The following is a 24410-nucleotide window of genomic DNA, read 5'->3' as shown; positions in this document are numbered from 1 at the left end:
GGTGAGTATGTGCCTGAGTTCGACATTTATTTTAGAAAGTCCAACTTCTGATAACCGTGAAATGCTTTCCTCTGTCTTCCTTCCAGCCACAGTCAAAAGGTGAGCGAGCCGGTCAACAGCAGCCATGCCAGGTGCATACAAAGGGGAGTGCGGGGACGACGTGGACCCCATGCCCTTTTTGACTCCCTCAGAGAAGGAGCGCATGGACGCCACGAATAAGCCGTATGACACCAAGCGCTCCTGCTGGGTTAAAGATGAGAAGGAGGCTTTCATCGCTGGGGAGATTCAGTCCGAAGATGGGGACAAAGTCACCGTCAAGACAGCCAAAAATACAGTAAGAGTCAAAACTACACTTAAATATTTCACAATAAAGGTATTTTAAGTCAATTACAGAGGTCCCACTATAAAATTAATTTTGACAGTTTTAATGTAAGCCCTACTGGGAACATACCATAGTTGTAGCTTTAATGCTAATTAGGGATGCGTGATATGGCCTAGAACGGGGGTCAGCCACCCGCGGCTCTCGAGCCGTATGCGGCTCTTTAGTGCCGCCCCATAGTGGTTCCCTGGAGCATTTTTAAAAAACGATTGCAAATGGAAAAAGATGGGGGAAAATATATTTTTTGTTTAAGTATGTTTTTTGTTGGACAAACGTGACACAAAGCTGATTTTAGACACTGGCCGCGGGCCGTAGATTGGGGATTATTGGTCTGTATATTGTACTTCTAATGCTAATGAGCTATGTTTGCCCATGTCTGTCTAATAAAGCGTGTGTGGCTACTCCCACTTTTTATGTATACACTGTAACACAGCATTGTCCAATATAGTAGATGCCATAAATAACATACAAGAACATAAGATTAAGGAGTGGAGCGAGAGGACACAAACCACGTTAAACCCAGATTTCGATCTAACAAAGATCTTAACTCATTCTCCTTCTATGCCACATCAATATGGAATGCACTCCAAACAGGTGTTAAAGAAAGTGCATCTCTATCCTCCTTCAAACCGCACTAAAAGAACACCTCCAGGCAACTTCAACCCTATAGACCACGGGTGTCAAACTCTGGCCCGCGGGCCAAATTTGGCCCGCTGTTTAATTTCATTTGGCCCTTGACGCAATATCAAATTAACATTAGAGCTGGCCCGCCGGTAACACCACATTCACCGCTAATACTCATACTTGCCAACCCTCCCGATTTTCCCAGGAGACTCCCGAAATTTAGTGCCCTTCCTGAAAATCTCCCTGAGCAACCATTCTCTGGATTTCCACCCGGAAAACAATATTGGGAGCGTGCCTTAAAGGCACTGCCTTTAGCGTCCTCTACAACATGTCGTCACGTCCTCTTTTCCTCCATATAAACAGCGTGCTGGCCTAGTCACATAATATATGTATCTTTCACAAACACATACTTGGTCAACAGCCATACAGGTCACACTGAGGGTGGCTGTATAAAAAACTTTAATATTGTTACAAATATGCGCCACACTGTGAACCCACACCAAACAAGAATGGCAAAACACATTTCGGGAGAACACCCACACCGTAACACAACAGAACAAATACCCAGAATCCCTTGCAGCACTAACTCTTCCGGAAAGCTACAATATACACCCCCCGCTACTACCAGAACCCCGCCCAACTGATTTTTATATGGCTTCACGGTGGAAGAGGGGTTAGTGCGTCTGCCTCACAATACAAAGGTCCTGCAGTCCTGGGTTCAAATCCAGGCTCGGGATCTTTCTGTGTGGAGTTTGCATGTTCTCCCCGTGAATGCGTGGGTTCCCTCCGGGTACTCCGGCTTCCTCCCACTTCCAAAGACATGCACCTGGGGATAGGTTGATTGGCAACACTAAATTGGCCCTAATGTGTGAATGTGAGTGTGAATGTTGTCTGTCTATCTGTGTTGGCCCTGCGATGAGGTGGCGACTTGTCCAGGGTGTACCCCGCCTTCCGCCCGATTGTAGCTGAGATAGGCGCCAGCGCCCCCCGCGACCCCGAAAGGGAATAAGCGGTAGAAAATGGATGGATGGATGGATGGAATTTATTAGCCTGTGGAAAAAGTTAATGTTGATATTTACCTCAGAAGGCTGCAAATAGAAAAGAGGCATTAATTTTTTAAATTAGATTTTATTTAATATACCACTGATGTTTTTTAAAAGTTGATGTTGCACTATTACGTTATATAAGCTCTGCCTGTTCCATGGGAGGAAGCCCAAATAACCCCGGGGAGAAAATGCAAACTCCAAACAGAAAGATCCCAAGCCCGGGATTGAACCCAGGATTACTCAGGACCTTCGTATTGTGAGGCAGATGCACTAACCCCTGTATCACCGTGCTGCCCTATTTAAGCCTTGCTTGTTCAATATTCATTGCAAAACTTGTTTGGGTCGCTATTAAAAGGTTAATTTGTTGAGCCTTGGCCCGCGGCTTTGTTCAGTTTTAAATTTTGGCCCACTCTGTATTTGAGTTTGACACCCCTGCTATAGACTAAAACAGCAACATCATGCTAGGTTAGCCTGTTTGCATAGGAAGAACAAAATGATCAAACTTATGCTTTGAGCTGGCCAATGCATTGTTGGCAGACCTGAAGGCTTTATTTTAGGATGTGTAGCAAAGCCTGCATTTTTACAAAGCTTTTTGCCTTTACAAAGCTTATAAAGTGGTGGACGTATGCAGATTGACCTCGAGTGATGCTCAAGCACCCTCCTTTTGGTCTTTTCTTAAGAAAATAAGAATAACAACTATTTTATTCTTCAAATATGTTTTGATATCTGAAAACTTTACGATGCTACTGGTCTGACGTCTCCTGCCCAAAATAGACCAACTCCAAGCCTTGTCCAACTGGTTCCTTCATGACGTAATGAAAACCCATATTGTTTGGTGCTTTCACATACTGCTGTTATTACATCATCAATATTGCATATTAGGGTATCTTTAACATTTGCTTTTAAAAAGCAAATGTGACGAATGTGTTTTGTTTTTTCTGCCTCGTTTCAGACGGTGACAAGAAAGAAGGATGAAATTCAGCAGATGAATCCTCCCAAATTCTTCCAAGCCAGCGATATGTCCAACCTCACTTTCCTCAACGAGGCCAGCGTCATGGAAAACCTGCGCAGCCGCTACGTGGACATGAGGATCTATGTAAGCCACAATAGCAGAAGCAGACAATACCACATGCAATATGACACAACTTTAATGCTGAATGTTCCCCATGAATTGTGCAACACTGAGTCCACATTTGTGCTGACTTCTGCATTATTTATGTGAAAATGTCATTTTAATGCTACCCCGCCTCTTTTCAGACCTACTCGGGCCTCTTCTGTGTCACCATCAACCCGTATAAATGGCTACCCATCTATGGCGCTAAAGTGGCCCAGATGTACAAGGGGAAGAAACGCAATGAAGTTCCTCCTCACCTTTTCTCCATCTCCGACAATGCCTATCATGACATGATGCTGGGTGAGGAAAAAGATGTGGGAGGGACAGAATCCATTGATTTGTCTGTTAGCGCTTGTTGCTAGGCAGAATTTGTGTCTGTATACGCGTCAGCATTTCATATTGGCGAGTGGCTGGAGTCTATCCTAACTTATTTCAATACAGAGGTTCTTAACCTTTTTTGACCTACTCAAATATTAACACTAGTAATCTTACTCTTGAGTTTAGTCATATTTAATAAGTATATCTAACCTATTCACAGTTTACAACCTTTTCAGATGATATGAAACTGTATTATTCACAAATATTATTATTTATGTAACACATAAACCTTAAAATTAGGTCAGACTGATTAGAAAAAATTGTTCTAACTAAATATATTGCAGAAGAAGTGACACAAATAACTCACAAAAAATAATTGACGTACATTTAGGTTGTGCTGAAATAAAGTGAATAATGAATATGTTTCTTAACTAAACTCTCACTATAATTAAAGTTAAAGTACCAATGATTGTCAGACACACACACTAGGTGTGGCAAAATTATTCTCTGCATTTGACCCATCACCCTTGATCACCCCCTGGGAGGTGAGGGGAGCAGTGAGCAGCAGCAGTGGTCGCACCCGGGAATTATTTTTGGTGATTCAACCCCCAATTCCAACCCTTGATGCTGAGTGTCAAGCAGGAATGGATTGATTTACGTGGACCCCGACTTAAACAAGTTGAAAAACGTATACGGGTGTTACCATTTAGTGGTTAATTGTACGGAATATGTACTGTACTGTGCAATCTACTAATAAAAGTTTCAATCAATCAATCAATCAATCAAAGGGAGGTAATGGGTCCCATTTTTTATAGTCTTTGATATGACTCGGCCGGTGTTTGAACTCACAATCTACCGATCTCAGGGCGGTTACTTCTAACCACAGCTGAATTAAAGTACAAGTAGTCATCATTTTTGCGCTTCTCCATGACTTTAGCTCTAGACTTCTTCTCTTTGTTTGATATTATCATTACTGCCACAAGTGGTGGAAATGTATGTTACAAGTGACTACCGTTGTGGCCCATACAAACAAATCACAGCTGAGAAACAGATATTTTTTGGCGGCCCGCAGGCACTCGTGGCCCATCAATGGACCCTTGGCTCTATGAGGAAGAAACACTGCTTTAATTGATTCTGCTACACAAGCCACTAGAGTGTTAATGATCCATGGCTTGTAAGAATTGACACACTGTTGACTATTATATAAAGAACTCAAAATGTGTTCCGCTTCTAAAATTGGTTAACAAAAAAAAACTACTTTGTTGCCTGTGGTATTATTTTTCTGATAAATACACCACATGGTGGCGCCATTATAAAACACAAAAGTTAGACCCCGTATGTCGGATCAACTCGAAATTTCTCACACAGTTCAATGCCCTCTGAAAAACACTCCCTGTAACTTTAGGGTGTTTAGCTGATTCACCACCAAATTTGGCACACAACTTCAAGGGGGACGGACAAGCATGCATATGTATAATTAGAGCAAGGTTGGTCGAAAAACATGGCGGTCACTAGCCAAAGCGTCTTTCCAGGGACATGGACGGGACTTTCAAACTCAAAAAGAGTATCAAAATAATCTCCATCAAGATAATGTGTGTTGGCCCTGCGATGAGGTGGCTACTTGTCCAGGGTTTTCCCCGCCTTCCGCCCGAATGCAGCTGAGATAGGCTCCAGCACCCTCCGCGACCCCAAAAATGGATAGATAGAATAATGGGTTTGAAAAGGAGCTGGAAGAACCAAAAGTGAATGTTGTCCTGCTGCCACACTTAGATTCATTATACAGAATTACTGCAATACCTCAACTTACAAGTTTGATTGGTTCTCTGACAGAGCTTTTAACTCAAAATCTTCCAATTGAAATCAGTTGTTATCACCCCCAAACAGCACAAATTTAACATGTAAAATGCCTTTGAAAAATAAAAACCCAACTTTTAGATAATAAATATTACATTAAATTAAGACAGTAGAATGTACTACAGTACTTTTATGAGGTCATCTAATAATAATGTACAGCATATTTCTTGGAGAGTGGAATTCTACGGCTTCTCTGCCAAACAAATCATCAGCAGCTTTTCCATATTTTCATAGATAAATATTTGCTATTTAGATATTCTTTCAACAATATTGGCTGACGTTAACAACTCATTGTACTTTAGTATGGCGTAGACGAGCAATGCTATGCTCAAAATTTTGTCACCTAGTTGGCAACACACTCAGGCATGTTTTTTATTATTTATATCTTTAATTCAATGATTATTGTGCATCCACTTTTTCTTTTCAGCACTGTCCTTCACCGTCTTTTTCTTCCTTCCCATGCTTAGAAAAACAAAGCTACTACATGTCGATCCCTAACTATGACTACTGCTAGCAAGTAAGACCAAATGTTTTAAGAGGTTCACAATGACTATTCGCTATGCCAACTAATGGCAAGGATGCTTGTAACTCAAATTTTTCCTTACAACTTAAAGCGTAACAATTAACCGGAGGATCAGCTCTCATCTCAAAACACTCTTAAGCTGGGGCCTGAGGTACCACACTGTATCTTATTCATAATTATTTAGAAAATGCAATGCACAATCACATGATATGACATGAGATGAGATGCCACCTCAGTAGAAGCATTTAAGTCTCACCTTAAAACTCATTTGTATATTCTAGCCTTTAAATAGACCCCCTTTTTAGACCAGGTGATCTGCTGTTTCTTTTCTTTTTCTCCTCTGTCCCACTCTCCCTTGTGGAGAGGGTCCGGTCCGACGGCCATGGATGAAGTACTGGCTGTCCAGAGTCGGGACCCAGGATGGACCGCTCGTCCAGAGTCGGGACCCAGGATGGACCGCTCGCCTGTATGTCGGCTGGGGACATCCCTGCGCTGCTGATCCGCCTCCGCTTGAGATGGTTTCCTGTTGGCTCCACTGTGGACGGGACTATCGCTGCTGTGTTGGATCCGCTTTGGACTGGACTCTCGCGGTTGTGTTGGATCCACTATGGATCGAACTTTCACAGTATCATGTTAGACCCGCTCGACATCCATTGCTTTCGGTCCCCTAGAGGGGGAGGGGGGGGGGGATTGCCCACATATGCAGTCCTCTCCAAGGTTTCTCATAGTCATCATTGTCACTGACGTCCCACTGGGTGTGAGTTTTCCTTGCCCTTATGTGGGCCCTACCGAGGATGTCGTAGTGGTTTGTGTTGTGGTTTGTGTAGCCCTTTGACACACTAGTGATTTAGGGCTATAATAATAATCATTGATTGATTGATTGTTTGATATTTATCAATCAATCAATCAGAGTTTGGTTTGTGTAGCCCTTTGAGACACTAGTGATTTAGGGCTATAATAATAATCATTGATTGATTGATTATTTGATATTTATCAATCAATCAATCAATCAGAGTTTATTTATATAGCCCTTAATCACAAGTGTCTCAAAGGGCTGCACAAGCCACAACGACATCCTTGGCTCAGGTCCCACATCAGGGCAAGAAAAAATTCACCCCAATGGGATATAATGAGAAACCTTGGAGGGGACCGCAGATCTGGTTTCCCACCCTCGGGCAAAAGGTGCAATGGACGTTGAGTGGATCTAGTTAATAGTGTGAGAGTCCAGACCATAGTGGGGCCAGCAGGGGATCATCTTGAGTGGAGACAGGTCAGCAGCGCAGAAACGTCCCCAACTGATGCACGATGTTTGGTCCACCCCGGGTACCGACTTTTTACAGCTCGCGCGTCATCTGCGGTCACCTAATAACCTCTCAATGCAGGAGAGGGGGGAAGAGCAGAAAAGAGACGGCAGATCAACTGTTCTAAAAGGGGGGTCTATCTAAAGGCTAGCGTATAAAAATTAATTTTAAGATGGGACTTAAATGCGTCTGCTGAGGTAGCATCACTAACTGTTACCGGGAGGGCATTCCAGAGTACTGGAGCTCAAATAGAAAACGCTCTATAGCCTGTGGATGTATTTATACAGAATATATACAAATACATAGAGTAGTTTCATCCTTACCTGATCACAAGAATATACCCAGTTATCATTTTGCTATTTGGAAAATATAATCGCACCCTTAAATACTTTGCAATTAATAGGCCATAGGTCAACCTCTGGTTTTCATCAGCAAGTGATGCTAAATAATGTTTAATGTCAACTTGGTGCCCTACAGTACACAACAGCTAATGGACAGGGAGAGTTGACAGGAACAGTAAGCCCCCCAAGGACATGTCTCAAGAACCAAGCCCTTTATATGTGTCAAGTTCATCAAACACGCGCTCGACTTTTTTCAACACGGCGCCATCTGCTGGCAGCAAGCCCAAAAGAATCCTATGATTCTGAATAACTCCTTCTGGATGAGTTGCAGGAATGTCATTGCATGGCTGTGTGTGGATCGAGGGACTGGGGAGAAGGTGGGGTGGTCTTTGGATGTGTGTAATCAGCGTGTCATGTAATGATTTGTTACGGGAGCAGCCAAAATACTTGGAAGCCATTATGTGACATCGAGGGAGAACTGGCAGCTGTTTGTGTTGTTCACACTGCCGACAGAGGACACAAACAAACCTCTGATGGGCTCACTGAGACATTCGCAGTCTAAATACTCACAGTGTCTGCGCTTGTCTGCTCTTCTGCCCTCCAGAGCATGAGAACCAGTCTATGCTGATCACGTAAGAACGCCCTTTCATCCTCTAGTTAAAAGCACTTGCAGCATCACCTGCATCCCTCGCTACTTATGACCACCTTTAAATATTTCCTTTGCAGTGGAGAATCTGGTGCCGGCAAGACCGAGAACACCAAGAAGGTTATCCAGTATTTTGCCAATGTTGGAGCGTCAGGAAGCAAAGCGTCTGACTCCAAAGCAAGTTTTTTTTTCCCCTTTTGGCCACAACAGAACACAGGGACATCATTTAAAGTCACAATGCTTTGTGGGTGGTGACAGGAAGTGTCTGCATGGCTCCTTCACACTACACTGATTCACTATAATGCTCGATGAGGAGCTGAGGTATTTTACTAGAATAGTTTGACCAGTTTTTTAAAGTTTTTGGCTTAAACTTCTAATTTCACTGTGGTGAATCACACTGGCAGTGCTCCTATAACTTAACATGCAACTGGCTACTGCGATTAAGCTGGCACAGAAATATGAAAAGGACGTTTGCAAAATGTTTTCAGTATCCCTAAATGGTCAAAGTCTATTGGTTTTCTGCTTTTTATAGAGATTGGGGTTTTTTTTGTGCTAAAATATTAGACTGTTTGCAGCTTTCACTCTATCATACATTTTTTGGGGCTGAGTTAAGCATTTTCAAGCATGAAAGTGGAAGAATTAACTAAAATGATCATTACTATGGGCCATTAGATGAAACCAAACCACTCAGAGAGTTCTGTTCAGGATGGTGGCCACTGATTACCTAAGTCTCAGGCATTTATTACTATATTGCAACAAACGGATATAAAGAGTGTAAAGGTGACTATATATGTGGGTGTTATTTCATGTCTGAAGGGCTCTCATAATGTTAAAAAGCGTATTTCGGATTTTTTTATGCTTAAGCTATGAAAATATTTGGTATATAGTTCAATAATTACTACATTTCCGAACATTCCTTCACTACGGTTAGGTCCGGAACAAATTAACAGCAATACATGAGAGTTCACTGTATGTATATACATTGTTTAAAGTATACTTAAGAACAGAAAATGTTAAAAGTTATATTATATTTTGATTCATTCAAATTTTAATATGCATATTCATATTTTAATGTGAGTGTATACATATACATTAAAATATAAACAAAAACTTAAGTTATATTTTATTTTGATTCATTCACGTTTAAATGTACATATATTTTTTATATATATATATATACATATATGTATACATAAAAACTTATATATATACATATTTTAATGTATATGTATATATATTATGTTTCATTGTATATACTTTGAAATTAATATATATATATATATATATATATATATGGATGAATCAAAATATAATTTTAACATTTTCTGTTGATCAGTATATTTTGAATTAAAACAGTTTTCACAGTGTGTATTTAACAATAAAATAATTTGTATTTTATTAAATTACTGTTGGATAAATTCATTTACTTTACTGCTATCGAATTATTTTTCATTATTATTAATATTCACGCTTTTGATTATACAATGGTTATTCACAGTAAATTACTTGCGTGCACAGTGCATAGATTGCAATATTTTGACACAAATGCAATTTTATTGTCAGAAAATCTGTGCACACGCGGGGCGGACTGTTAAAATCATGGCATTAAAACTACAAAATAAAGACAACTTCAGATGGTTTTCTTGGTCCTACTTTGGCCAAAAATAGAACAAACACATTTTGAAAATATTACAATAAAAAATAGAAAAAAATACCGGCAGCAGTAAAGTTTAGATCCATGAAGGAAAGAAAAAAGTGAATAAATATTTATAACTGAATACATTTACATATGCATAAAAAGTTGTTTTCGTTTGCATTTTTTTTTAATGAATTAATTAACGTTTATGACAACCTTTTTCCAAAACACAATATAGAATATGAAGTATAACAGGATAATGCACACATTTATCATTTGTTTTCAAAACAATTACAAAAAAGTGGGACCCCAAAAATTTACAGTGGGACCCCATTTTTATGACTTGATGGGGTCCATGGGACCCTATTTTGAAAATTCCTAGCACCAACACTGATGGAGTATTGGTGCATGTAAAACAGCAGCAGGCGGCTGTGGCCTGCAGGCCGGTTGTAATACTAATCAAATATCATCCTGGGGGCCATAGCTAATTCATTCGTGAGTCGGATCTGGCCCGCGATCCTTGACTTTGAGACATAAGACTTAAGATAAGCATCACATAGTAAGAACAAATATGGGTTTAGAAAAGCTTAAGTATGATTAAAACTTGGTTGGGCTTCAGTTATGTTTGTCCTTCTTTTCAACTGATTCTGACTGTAATCCACAATGCAACCGAAAGTGTGCTGGTTGAAGAGACACAAAGGTAATGTCTTTGTCACGGTGGTGCTATTTGGCTGCTGGCGTGACCCCAGGTCAAATCATTTCATTATTTACCTGGACAGCATAAACCAGCAGAAACAACACCAGGACATGAAAATAAAGAACAAAATTCAAACTCCTCACAGTCCGCTCTCTTCGCAGGGCTCTCTGGAGGACCAGATCATTCAGGCTAACCCTGTGCTGGAGGCGTTTGGTAACGCCAAGACCATCAGAAACAACAACTCCTCACGCTTTGTATGTAATCAGACAATTCTCAATATGTGATATTGATTCAAATATGTCTAAAGTAAGCAATTTTAAGTGATGATTATGTACATCCTTGTTTTTTTTTACAGGGAAAGTTCATCCGCATCCACTTTGGCCCAACAACTAAGCTGGCTGGTGCCGACATTGAGACATGTGAGTGCGTTTCAGGACTTTGGTTTTAGCAGTGGTGTGCCATCAGGGCCAGCAAGGCATTCTCTGCTGGCCTAACATAACCAGAAATTGTGATCATAATCAAAGATAAAAGTATTTTTTTTATTTACTTTCCCTAAATATCTAAAAGTATTCATATTCTCTGCATGTCATATTATGCTCCTTCCGGTGCTGTGGTTTTTAGGTTAGAATTTTTATCCAATCAGAATTTAGCTAGCTTATGTTGCCATGCTGTACGAAATCTGCCCGGGCGTCTGTGCACAGTAAGTGAATGGGCACATACAGTTGATAAATAATTGCGACAGCCAATCAGGTCACGAGTTGTTGTCAGTAAGGCCTTCTAGTAGGCCTTGACGTTGAACATGACATTTACACGTTGGTTTTATTGTGAAATATTTAAGTGTAGTTTGAGCCGCAGCGGTGCTATGCAGATCAGCAGAACCACACCTGGGACCGTTAGCGGATTAACTTTATGCAAACGAACAGAACACATACGGTTGATAAACAGTTGCAATAGCCAATCAGAACACAAGTTTTTGACAGTAACTTATGTAGGTAGCCTGATGTTAACGAGACTGTGATTAGATACTCACTTGTTACTCCAAAGTGAGTATCAAACCACAAGTTGCAATTTTACTGAAACAGGAAGTGTAGCACCGTAGCCATACCGGGCTAGCAGAGAAATCACCAATACAATTTTTTTAAGCCACAAAGAAGGAGAACAAAACATTGATTAAGTGGCAGATATATATATTTGCAAGGCCATTTTCAAGAAGGAAATTTAAAGAAATTACATCTGTCCCGGCGATGAAATGGGGAAATGCCCGCCACTTCCACTCGAATCAGCCACTGGCTCATACTGCGTTGAATGGGTTCTACAAATTGTGAGTTCAAATATTTTATTTCTTTATTTTTTCACGTTGAATTGTTCTCAAAATTTACATTTTGACAGTACCACATAAGATATCTTTTAATTGCGGATGCGGGTTTATTGGATTTTAAATGCGCCACAAAATAGCCCGTTTTGTACACTGTTGAGATGATTCAATGCGTTGTAGTGCATAAATGTATTTTTGTATAGTATTTCTCAAGCAATGGTCATGTGGTGACATAAATTATGGTATTTTGAGAGGTAATCATTGAAGTCGGACATCTATGAAGGCCTAGGTGGGAAACGCACGGCCCGCCACTGCGTTTTACTGCATGCTTATATACAGCTTTAAGGTACTCAAGAGGATTAAGACAAAACTGGGACTCTTTTGAATGACTGTGTGCATCAGATCTGTTGGAGAAATCCAGAGTGATTTCCCAGCAGGCCGCAGAGAGAGGATATCACATCTTCTACCAGCTCTTGTCTGCAAGGAAGCCAGAACTCACAGGTAAGCCTCAGGCTTCATAGTGTCTAATTTTTTAAAGACTTGGATAGACTATAGTCTGTTTCGTGTGACGGTGTTTAACCGGTCACTGTCTTTCAGAGGCTCTGCTGCTGAGTGCAGACCCCAAACAATATGCGTGGGTATGCCAGGGAGTGACTGTGGTGGACAACATGGACGATGGCGAGGAGCTGCAGATTACTGACGTGAGTATTGGGACTCCTAGCTTTAACATTTGATTGAGTTATGCTGCTTTGCAATATATGTGCGTCGCCTGTTGGCAGGCGGCTTTTGATGTCCTGGGCTTCACACCTGAGGAGAAGATGAGCATCTATAAGCTGACTGGAGGCATAATGCACTTTGGTAACATGAAGTTCAAGCAGAAGCTCAGAGAAGAACAAGCTGATGTGGAATCCACCGAGGGTACTTCCTTCAGTATATTAAACTCTATTATTATATTAAAGTCATGTATACTTATTTAATACAATACATTCACATCTCCCTCTTCTCGCTTCCTCAAGTGGCGGACAAAGTGTCCCACCTCATGGCCATCAACTCTGGCGAGCTGCAAAAGGGCATAACACGCCCCCGGGTCAAAGTTGGCAACGAGTTTGTGACCAAAGGTACAGAATGATTAAATAGGCAGCTCCATCTGCAATACTGAATTTGCATGAGTTACAATACAAGGTCAGTTTACTTAAGTGCAAACAATCTGTTTCAGGTCACAACATTTAATGTTACTAAAAAAAGTCAAACATATAAACACAATACAATTGTCCAACATTACTTTAAAGAGTAATAACAAATATTTATATATTCTAATTAAATTTTGAAAACTACTAGGGAAACAGTCATTTTGAATTATGCCTCAACAATAGTTTGATTTAATAGAATTTTTAAAATTGTATTCGATGTTGATTGGTTTCATTTTTTTTTAATTGCATGTCATGTATCTGTATTTATTCAATTATGTTTGATTTAACGTAATTATATTTAGCTGTATAAAATGTTTTTTTAATGATATGTATGGTAATTTTATTTATTTTTTATTAATTTACTTGAATTTAATGTAATTGTATTTACTTGTGCTCAACTTAATTTAAGTCTATTCTATTCTAACTTATTTTATTTTTGGTTCTTGTCATCAGTGACTGTCCTTGACTTCACTTACTGTATCTAACGGAACTAATTTAGTTAAACATGTAGTTTCATTTTACACACGGGAGCCTTGTAAAAATGCAACTTAAAAATAATTTTAAGAAAACCATTATTAAAATGAATCGAATTTATTTCATTTTATTAAACTGTTTGATGTTAATTAAATTTAATTGCATTCAACTGTTGTTGACCACATTTATTGTTTTGTATTTTTTTCTTCAATTTATTATTGCTAATTTAATTCATTTTATTTTAGGTTTTGTGGTATGTGACTGTACTTGACAACACTTACTGTATCTGTTTACTTTGACTGTTATTGAACTGAAGTAACTTAACCATATAGTTTTTTATGCATATAGAAGCCATGTAAAATATGTATCTTAAAAATCACTTTAAGAAAACCAGTTTGAAAATGCATTGAATTTAATTTATTTAATTGTGATATTGTTTATTTAATATCGTTTTTAATATAGTTAAATATTAAATATATTATATTATTATTAAATATCATATTTAATATTGTTTAATGCAATTTATTTATTTTGTATTTAATATTGTTCATTTAATAGATGTTATTTTAGGTTTTGTGGTCAGTGACTGCGCTTGCCTACTTATCCAACTGTTTACTGTAACTGTTATCGAACTGATGTAACTTCAACATATAGTTTCATTATGCATGTAGAAGCCTGGTAAAAATGTGTCTTAAAAATAATTTTAAGCAAACCAGTTTAAAAATGCACATGACTTTCTTCGCTGCACTTATACCAGGTCAAAACCAGGACCAGTGTGTGTACTCCATCGGTGCGCTGGCTAAAGCCATCTATGACCGCATGTTCAAGTGGATGGTGACCCGCATCAATAAGACTCTGGACACCAAGATGCAGCGCCAGTACTTCATAGGAGTTCTGGACATTGCTGGATTTGAGATCTTTGAGGTAAGCTGAAGCTCACTTGATTCTTGAACAGACCTGTCATGATGTAAATGTTGTCTCCAGTTCAACAGTTTTGAGCAGCTGTGCATCAACTTCACCAATGAGAAACTACAGCAGTTCTTCAACCACCACATGTTCGTGCTGGAGCAAGAGGAGTACAAAAAGGAGGGTATTGACTGGGTCTTCATTGACTTTGGCTTAGACCTGCAGGCCTGCATCGAGCTGCTGGAGAAGGTATAGCACTCACCAATTCTGTAACAGGACTTTGCACATATGCTTATCATTTCTTTGCACATTCCTTTTGTCTGTCACCAGCCCATGGGAATCTTCTCCATCCTGGAGGAGCAGTGTGTGTTCCCAAAGGCGACGGACGTCACATTCAAAACAGCTCTCTATGACAACCACCTGGGCAAGTCCTCCAATTTCCTTAAACCCAAAGGGGGGAAGAAAGGACCAGAGGCCCACTTTGAATTAGTGCACTATGCCGGCACAGTGAGTCATGCTTGAATGTAAATAAATGCACTTCATATTATCGTTTAGTAATATAGCCCCCCTGGAACAAATATACACATTACAGTTAGGGTGTGTGCACTTCTCACAGGTGGGATACAACATTGCTGGCTGGCTGGAGAAGAACAAAGATCCTCTCAATGAGACAGTGGTGGGACTCTTCCAGAAATCCTCCATGCCGCTGCTGGCTCTGCTCTTCAAAGAAGAGGAGTCATCCACAGGAGTCAGGAAACAGAAAAAGGGCTCTTCTTTCCAAACCGTCTCCAACTTCTACAGAGTAAATCATGCAGACTCAAAAATCTTTTACTTTTCGGTGTGTATATATATATATATATATATATATATATACACACATACAGACACATACATGTAATATATATATATATATATATATATATATATACACACACATAAATATATATATATATACACATACATATATTAATATATATATATATATATATACATACATACACACACACACATAAATATATATATATATACATACATACACACACATAAATATATATATATACATACACACACATAAATATATATATATATATATATATACACACACACACACACACACACACACACACATATATACAGTACATACACACACACATTCAAAATCATCCATTTGTGACACCAATAAGTGACATCATTGCTGTAGAAACACCTTCCTGTTTCCTTTAAGACATCTATAAAGTGTGAGTCATTTTGTATTTCTAGTACTTTATTCTAGTTTTATTATACAAATATACAATAATGGACTTCATAGGTTACACTGTCGTAACTGTTATTTTTACAATTTACTAGTACACACATTAAAAAACCTGCAGCAATCAGTTACCAATGTTTTTGATCTGTAACCCTTCCATCCATCCATTTTCTACCGCTTGTCCCGTTCAGGGTCACGGGGGTGCTGGAGCCTATCTCAGCTGCATATAACATTGATAAAAAAAAGCACTGTATTTTTCGGACTATAAGTCGCAGTTTTTTTATAATTTGGCCGGGGGTGCGACTTATACTCAGGAGCGACTTATGTGTGAAATTATTAACACATTACCGTAAAATATCAAATATTATTTAGCTCATTCACGTAAGAGACTAGACGTATAAAATTTCATGAGATTTAGCGATTAGGAGTGACAGATTGTTTGGTAAACGTATAGCATGTTCTATATGTTATAGTTATTTGAACGACTCTTACCATAATATGTTACATTTAACATACCAGGCACCTTCTCAGTTGGTTATTTATGCGTCATATAACGTACACTTATTCAGCCTGTTGTTCACTATTCTTTATTTATTTTAAATTGCCTTTCAAATGTATATTCTTGGTGTTGGGTTTTATCAAAAAAATGTCCCCAAAAAATGCGACTTATATATGTTTTTTTCCTTCTTTATTATGCATTTTCGGTAGGTGCGACTTATACTCTGGAGCGACTAATACTCCGAAAAATACGGTACATAAAAGTGTACAATGTGCTCCTCTGGTTCATTTGTCAACAGGAACAGTTGAACAAGCTGATGAGCACGCTGAGAAGCACCGCCCCTCACTTTGTCCGCTGCATCGTGCCCAATGAGTTCAAAAAGTCAGGTGTGTGATGAATCTTGTGTTATAACCATAGGAGATCTGTCAAGTTCAATGGCAATTTTCTGCAGCACAGGTGTGACAGATAACTTTCTGATACTGCACCAGTTAGCCTGTAACGGCGTGCTGGAGGGCATCAGGATCTGTCGGAAGGGATTCCCCAATCGGCTGCAGTACCCAGAATTCAAGCAGAGGTTGGATTTATTTTTGTCTGCTTTGAATGTTAGGAATTTGAACTGTTTTTTTTTTGTTATATAATTTTTCCTTAGGAACAGCTTTTTAACACTTTCTATGTCATTCTGCTAATGTAGATACTACATCCTCAACCCCAACGTCATCCCTAAGGGATTTGTTGACAATAGGAAAGCATCTGAACTCATCCTGACTTCTATTGGGCTGGATAGTATGGAGTACCGTATCGGCCAGAGCAAGGTACATTATTTTTCATGATTAGTGCCAGAATTGTGCAGCAACAATTGTATATCTTTTTACAAGACAGTAATCTAGAAAGCAAATGTATTTTGTGTATGTCTGTGTGTATATTGTATGGCGGTATAGATGTAAAACCACATATGTCTCTTCTGTGGTCCCCCCCACCCACAGGTGTTCTTCCGTGCAGGTGTCCTAGCAAAGCTGGAGGACATGCGTGATGAGCGCCTGGTGAAGATCATGACCATGTTCCAGGCTCGTCTCAGAGGAACTCTGATGAGGCTGGAGTTTAAGAAGATGGCCGACAGACGGTCAGTATGTCCATAATGCGCTAGTGTGTTCAGATTTATAAAAGGTGCTTATACGTCTCATGTGATGCAGCATTGCACTGATGGCCATGCAACGCAACGTGAGGAAGTTCCTCCAGTTACGTTTCTGGGGCTGGTGGAAACTCTATACCAAGGTAAGACATATTGTGTATATTCAGGATTGGTAGCATTCATATTTGAATTGATATGTTACCTGGGAATCGATAGCAGTACTCGTTTTTCAGTACTTGTGTTGTGTTGATAAACGTTAATTTAATTGTAAATTATTTTTATGTAACATTTAACAGTGAGCTGGTAATGGTAAATGTGCTGCCAGTTGTTATATCTTGTTGTCTTTCACTTCTGTGTCTCGTTTGCAAGTATTATACAGTAGACTTTGCACGCGGGTGTAATTACAAGGCGTTAGATGGCAGTAGTGTATAGGCTACGGTTAGTCGGCAAGTAGTCTGTCATGAAGTTAAATGTGACAGTCTTGTGTTATGTGGCGCCCTACAAAGTGTTTACACTGTACACCTGCTGTTTGATTGTAAAGAACATACTTGTAGTTTTCATGACCAAATGTGGAGGTCACCATTTAAATCGCTGCAGGTAATCTGTAGAATATCTATGGTATTTCCAATGTAAATTAGCATCGAGCTAGCGCATTTAAAGGTGGAGGCTTGCTGTACACTCAAACTCTTTCCATAAGGCATACTTGCTTGGTTGGAATGGAAAATTAGAACATTACCAAGAGGGAGTCCTACTGAGTCCTCTCAAAGTGCTGTTTGACTGCATGTGTCCCTACCAAGTGTTTAGGCCGGTTCAGGGTCGTGACGTAACTTGCAACCGAGGTATCGAAATATTGACCTATTCATGTGAATCAATACCAACTGAATTTGGTCGATGCCCATAAAAGTACCAATTTTGTACCCATCCCTACTGTATACCGTAAATGCCCTGATTATGGCAGAAAGTTTATTTAACTATACTGCAAAAATTATAAATGCCTTGATAATTGAAACTGACACCACATATTTTGTTTTGCTCTTCAACATATCTAAAAAAGGAGCAGGCATGTGTAGATCTTATTCAATTTAACACATTGGTTCCCTTCATGTGTTCAATTTGTACCATTAACCATTGTTTTTGCGATGATAAAAACATAATTAAGATGCGTAATGGTAGGAAAATCACCAATGGTGTAACAGCTAGGATTTTAAACAACAGTACGGCTAGTGCAACAAAGCTGAATGGCACATCCAACATTTCAAGGCACATGCAATATAGATAATATATTGCAATAGATAAGGCTGCTGGATGCTCACCCCTCCATGATAGTTTAAATGCAGATACTGCCACCTTGTGGAGTTCATTAAAAACAGCAGCCTTTTCAATCTGTCAAAATCCACCAACACGTTATTTATCTAGCTCCTTTCATACACAGGCAGGTGTTTTACGCCAATTAAAAAAAAAGAAAAAAAGAATAAATGCACAAACAGCACAATTCAAAATACATGGGGCGAAAATAAATATAATATAAAATATAGTGTTAAAATGTTTTAATTGTATATTTTTATTAGAAATATGAATAGTAAGGTATTGATCAATAAGAACGTTAAATAGGAAAAATAATAGTACTAATAGTAGCAATAAATAAAATAGCAAATAACAGCATAAAAAATAAGAAACTTAAGAGTTTAAGATGTTTGGTAATAAGCCTGATTTTTGTTTTTTAATAAGTGTCTTTGAGCTTTAGAAAAAAAAAATCTTTTGCAAAACTACTTTTCTTAACCCAACTGTATTGGCTGATACAGGTGAAGCCTCTCCTGATGGTCGCCCGCCAGGAGGAGATCTACAAGGCTAAAGAGGAAGAACTGCGTGTGGCGGTGGAGAAGGTCAAAGACATGGAGGGCAAGGTCAATGATCTGGAAGGGAAGATGTTCACTCTGTCACAGGAGAAGAGCGACCTTGCCCTAGCGTTGGCTGCTGTGAGTGAATCTCAGTTCTGTTCATGTCCAAAACATAGGAAGAAGTATTTTCACACACTCCAGAATCGCGTAGAAAGTCTTCCCAGGAGAGTGGAAACTGCTAATAGGGGACCAATTCTATAATTTTGGTCCGGTTGTCCCATCCCATGAGTTTTATCCATACATTGCATTATGCATTCTGATTTTCCACCTTGTCTGTCAACAGGAGCAGGACACTCTAGGTGATGCAGAGGAGCGCTGCACCCAGTTGATGCACCAAAAAGTCCAGCTGGAGGAGTCAGTGCAGGTAGTGTGGCGGGCGGGCGGGGGTGATCCCGATCTGATACTGGTATCCGAAATCAGCAAAAAAACAGGCATCAGATGATACCGGCTTGCCTGTGAATACTAAGTTATAATGTAAGGTGCGATACGAGCAGTCATTTACAAAAGGTAAAACATGCTAGCGTAGCAGCTACACAACAGCTAAGCACACAATAGCACAAAAAGATAGGCATACATAAGTGTCCTTAATAGAACCATATTGCAGTCCAAAATAATTTGTCCAAATATACAGTATCAAAAAAATATCATCGCATATTATTTACAGATACAAAGTCTCCAAAACAGAAATGTATTAGAAAATGTCCAGTAACAAATGTGTCAGCATTTTCAAGTTACTGTGTCATGAGCTTAACTTTATGAATTATTGTAACCACTAAGTGTCACCAAAAATAAATTACCACTCCACTTCAAAAGCATAAATCTGTCATAAGGTTAGCGTTACCATTGTCTGAATACGGTGTTTTGTGGGCTATAGAGCGCATTTTTAGAATAAATAAATATGTTTACATATACTAGCTGCACTGGACTATAAGCCGTATGTATCTACCGGTACAAAAGATGTTATAAATGTTTATTTACATACCTTGTTTCCAAATGGTGGTGGTCACACTGCAGTAAAACGGCTGATCAAACAAAACAGAAGTCAACAGTTCTCTGTCATACTAATTCTCCAATCGGCTAAACAGACTCAACTCCACTGTGACATTTTTGTGGATTTACCAAACTGAAACAATACAAAATCAATGCCATTGTAAGTCAATAATACTAACACAGGCACTTTTAAATGTGTTAGCATATTCGCTAATCCTAACGCTAGCTTGGTTACATTACGATAGCACGTACCATTATGCATGAAAACACTCCTCCAGACCCCACACATGGGACAGTCCAGGAAGTATGAATTGTAAAACTTACAAAAGTTGCTTGGAGCGATGAATGTCCTTTTCGATCAGAAACGGTCTATAGTCCGAAAAATTTGGTAATTTCATTTTATCAAGCCTTTTCTAACAATGATTTATGCTAATATCTTATCAGACTAATATCCGTATTGGCTAATACTTAAGGCTATATCAGTATCATATTAAAAGTAAAAACACCGCTAATTATTGCACCACCATTTATGAATGTTTTCATTTCTATTAAGCTAAAACAACATAATTTGGCTAAAAATGCTTGTGTGTGACAGCTAAAATTATCTCTAGGATATGCGAGAGCGCCTGGAAGAAGAAGAAGGCAACGCAGCCTCTCTCCACTCCCAGAAGAGACAGCTGGAGGGAGAACTAAATGAGCTGAAAAGCGACCTGGAGTCAATGGAATCTACGCTGACCAAGACCGAGAAGGAGAAACAGGTGTGAGGTCCACGATGAGGAGACAGCAAATAAGTGAGAAAAACGATTCTGTGCTTTGTTTAGGGTTTGGACCTCAAGGTTCGAACCATAACCGGAGACCTCAACCAGCGAGATGACCACATCGCCAAGCTTCAGAAGGAAAGGAGAGCTCTGGAGGAACAGCAACAGGTGGACTTACAACAATACTACTATTAAAAAAAAAAGAAAACCCCAAAATATTTACAACTGCAGTTAGAGATTGGCTGATAAGTGCACTTCAAAATGTATTGTTTGAAGTGGAATGGAAACTTGTGTGTCACAACAGAAAATATACAGAGTCCCAGAACTGATACAACGACCTATGAGGGTTTGTTGAGAGGTTGTATTGAATATCCAAGGGTTATAGTTAGGAGTAGGAATGAGTGGGACGATGCACCAAAGTTCACAGAGTGTGTGGGGGACAGGCTGTGGCAGCCTTCCTACCAGACCAGTAGTTTCTGCCAGTTAGGTGGACACTAGGTTCAGGCTCGCCATCGATTGGTCCTAAAAAGAAACACCTGCCCTGCAATACAACAACAGGACCAGTAAATCATCTAAATTAGCACTAGAGGCTTCTTTAAGTTTAGCTTTTATACTTAATTACCATGTGTACACATTCTTAAATAATAATTAAATGCACAAATTCAGCGATGAGGTGGCGACTTGTCCAGGGTGTACCCCGCCCTCCGCCCGATTGTAGCTGAGATAGGCACCAGCGCGCCCCGCGACCCCAAAGGGAATAAGCGGTAGAAAATTGATGGATGGATAAATGCACGAATTACAAATAAACACCAAGTGCTTGACAAACCAATCAAAAGTGCTACAGTGTGCTATAGGGCAGGGTGATATATCAAGTTTGTAAGATATATTGATACATATTTTTAAACAAGATATGAATTAAGAAAATATGGTAATATTGATTTTCAAGCGGGCGATTTATATATTAAAAAAAATAGTGGAAGAAGGCAGAGGGATTTTCTTCCTTAGATTTTTCTTGTAGCAATGTAGCCGACGTCCAGGAAAACCACAATGCTTCTACTCAGCCACATTTGGACAACTGTATGCGTCTGGATAACACATTATTTTGAGTTGTTTACCATGTAAGCCCAAATCAAAACTGCTCTCAAACATGGACGATGTGGAATACACATTTAAGAACACACATGATTGTGGCACACATGTGATGACTTTTGCCACAGTATAACCTGTGTAAATGCTAACTTTCATTTTCATTGGTGTTTTATAACAAGACAGTAGCTGACATTTTGTTCGTTATTTCTACTCTTTATTTTTTTAAACAAGATCATAGTCGCACGATTAAGTCAATCACGGGCTCGGAACTTTTTCTGTGGGGAATTTGCATGTTCTCCCCGTGAATGTGTGGGTTCCCTCCGGGTAATCCGGCTTCCTCCCACTTCCAAAGACATGCACCTGGGGATAGGTTGATTGGCAACATTAAATTGGCTCTAATGTGTGAATGTGAGTGTGAATGTTGTCTGTCTATCTGTGTTGGCCCTGCGATGAGGTGGCGACTTGTCCAGGGTGTACGCCGCCTTCCGCCCAATTGTAGCTGAGATAGGCACCAGCGCCCCCCGCAACCCCAAAAGGGAAAAAGCGGTAGAAAATGGATGGATGGACTTACTTGGCACTGGCCACAGATATGTGTTCTAGTAGGACCACAGAACCTTACATGTGTGACAGTCCACATTGTCAACTGGGTTTTAGAAAGTGCCTGCTTGCAAAATAATTTTTTATCTGACTGTTACATTTTGTGTTATTTGCACAGCTGCGTTATTTATTTTATATAAATGGTAAATGGGTTGTACTTGTACAGCACTTTTCTACCCATTTTTAAGGAGACCAAAGCTCTTTGACAGTATTTCCACATTCGTCCATTCTTCTTCCTCCAAACACGACGAGTTGAGTTTATACCAAAATGGATACATGGATGATACAGCAGAGGATTGGGAGAATGTCATGTGGTCAGATGAAACCAAAATAGTACTTTTTGGTATAAACTCAACTTGTCGTGTTTGGAGGAAGAAGAATACTGAGTTGCATCCCAAGAACACCATACCTACTGTGATGCATGGGGGTGGAGACATCATGCTTTGGGGCTGTTTTTCTGCTAAGGGGACAGGAGGATTGATCCATGTTAAGGAAAGAATGAATGGGGCCGTGTATCGTGAGATTTTGAGCCAAAACCTCCTTCCATCAGTGAGAGCTTTAAATGGTTGACCAAATACTAATTTACCACCATAATTTACAAATAAATTCTTTAAAATTCCTACAATGTGAATTCCTGGATTTTTTTTTCACATTCTGTCTCTCACAGTTGAAGTGATGAAAATTAGAGACCTCTGTCATCATTTTAAGTGGGAGAACTTGCACAATCGGTGGCTGACTAAATACTTTTTTGCCCCACTGTAGATGCGGGAAGACACAAAACTGCTACAGGAAAATGCCCAAAAAATAGGCGCGCAAGACAAGAACAAACACTACATACAGGAAAATGCCCAAAAAAGTCCAAATAATTCAGGGTGTGATGTGACAGCACACCTTCTTTGAGACAAGAGCTATAGTGATGCATGATTGGTTATGCTTTAAAGTCATATCCAACAATTGCGACGACGACTTTTTACTGAGTTTTGTTTTTTAGTAATTTCTGCTGGTGGTGAGCCTCCACATTTTTTTCAACGCACAAAATGTGCCTTGGCTCAAAAATGGTTGAAAAACACTGCTCTATTTAATGAGTCACAATGGCAGCCACTTCCAGCAGCCACTTCCAGCAGCCCAGTAGGAAGCAGTAAACGTTTACAAAGAGCACAACCGCGTAAATGAAACGGATGAGCGAACATTTTTTCAAGTTTTATGGAGACACGAACCTGTGCTCGACAGTCTGCTGATTTCCCCTCTCTGAGATCTGAGTAAGGAATGACGGCGCAGCAGGTTAAGACCCTCGCGCTTAGTACGCAGTTGGCTCAGCGCGGTCACATGACAGGGAGGGGCGAGAGGTCACGTGGTGCGCACTACACCGGGGATTTAAAGGGACAGGACGCAGAACTGTTATACAAACGCCTTGTCCATCCATCCATTTTTTTTTTACCGCTTATTCCCTTTTGGGGTCGCGGGGGGCCCATCCATCCATCCATTTTCTACCGCTTGCGCTGGCACCTTTCTCAGCTACAATCGGGCGGAAGGCGGGGTACACCCTGGACAAGTCGCCACCTCATCGCAGGGCCACAAAAGCCTTGTATATTTGCAGATTTGAACCTGGGTTACAAAGTTTACTCATGCACAATATTTCCAGGTTTTTGTCGGCCACGTAAAACGTTGTGGCCACCAGCTTTGGGTCTGATACGTTTGATTTAACTCACAACACAGCCAAAATGGCTTGAAAATAAGATAAGTGAATGGTACAAAATGGGCGTAAGATCTCTTAAGGAAAATAATGTGATGATCTACTGCAAACGCAAGGCCAGGGGGCCAGATCTGGCCCGCCACA

General features: G+C 39.7%; 1 protein-coding gene and 2 long non-coding RNA genes across 4 annotated transcripts in view; 1 reads left to right on the top strand and 2 right to left on the bottom strand.

The window, feature by feature from the left end:
* The window catches only part of LOC133541092 (myosin-16-like), a 47463-nt gene continuing 23053 nt past the window's right edge, over window positions 1-24410 (top strand). The window contains exons 1-24 of the mRNA XM_061884181.1: window positions 1-334; window positions 3002-3145; window positions 3307-3463; window positions 8105-8132; window positions 8227-8323; window positions 10641-10733; window positions 10835-10898; window positions 12197-12295; window positions 12392-12495; window positions 12574-12712; window positions 12811-12912; window positions 14216-14382; window positions 14443-14613; window positions 14695-14871; window positions 14981-15166; window positions 16411-16498; window positions 16569-16686; window positions 16804-16924; window positions 17096-17232; window positions 17303-17384; window positions 19044-19217; window positions 19423-19503; window positions 20741-20887; window positions 20951-21055. Of these exons, the coding sequence (XP_061740165.1) occupies window positions 125-334; window positions 3002-3145; window positions 3307-3463; window positions 8105-8132; window positions 8227-8323; window positions 10641-10733; window positions 10835-10898; window positions 12197-12295; window positions 12392-12495; window positions 12574-12712; window positions 12811-12912; window positions 14216-14382; window positions 14443-14613; window positions 14695-14871; window positions 14981-15166; window positions 16411-16498; window positions 16569-16686; window positions 16804-16924; window positions 17096-17232; window positions 17303-17384; window positions 19044-19217; window positions 19423-19503; window positions 20741-20887; window positions 20951-21055 (2991 nt within the window). The 5' untranslated portion in view covers window positions 1-124. The remainder of the gene's footprint in view (window positions 335-3001; window positions 3146-3306; window positions 3464-8104; window positions 8133-8226; window positions 8324-10640; window positions 10734-10834; window positions 10899-12196; window positions 12296-12391; window positions 12496-12573; window positions 12713-12810; window positions 12913-14215; window positions 14383-14442; window positions 14614-14694; window positions 14872-14980; window positions 15167-16410; window positions 16499-16568; window positions 16687-16803; window positions 16925-17095; window positions 17233-17302; window positions 17385-19043; window positions 19218-19422; window positions 19504-20740; window positions 20888-20950; window positions 21056-24410) is intronic.
* Window positions 9673-15157, bottom strand: LOC133541094 (uncharacterized). 2 transcript variants are annotated; one of them, XR_009803794.1, is made up of 4 exons: window positions 14979-15157; window positions 14627-14805; window positions 14416-14520; window positions 9673-12601 (listed from the first exon to the last, which is right to left on the bottom strand). It is a non-coding gene; the product is annotated as an uncharacterized LOC133541094 (long non-coding RNA). The 2 variants fall into 2 exon arrangements; XR_009803793.1 differs by lacking the exon at window positions 9673-12601 and having other exon boundaries at window positions 12613-14520.
* LOC133541093 (uncharacterized) lies at window positions 18628-23905 on the bottom strand. The gene is made up of 2 exons (XR_009803792.1): window positions 23791-23905; window positions 18628-21428 (listed from the first exon to the last, which is right to left on the bottom strand). It is a non-coding gene; the product is annotated as an uncharacterized LOC133541093 (long non-coding RNA).

This window comes from Nerophis ophidion, linkage group LG23 (genome assembly GCF_033978795.1).
Source record: "Nerophis ophidion isolate RoL-2023_Sa linkage group LG23, RoL_Noph_v1.0, whole genome shotgun sequence".
In the NCBI taxonomy this organism is placed as follows: domain Eukaryota; kingdom Metazoa; phylum Chordata; class Actinopteri; order Syngnathiformes; family Syngnathidae; genus Nerophis; species Nerophis ophidion.
This window is presented reverse-complemented; position numbering and strand designations above follow the sequence as displayed.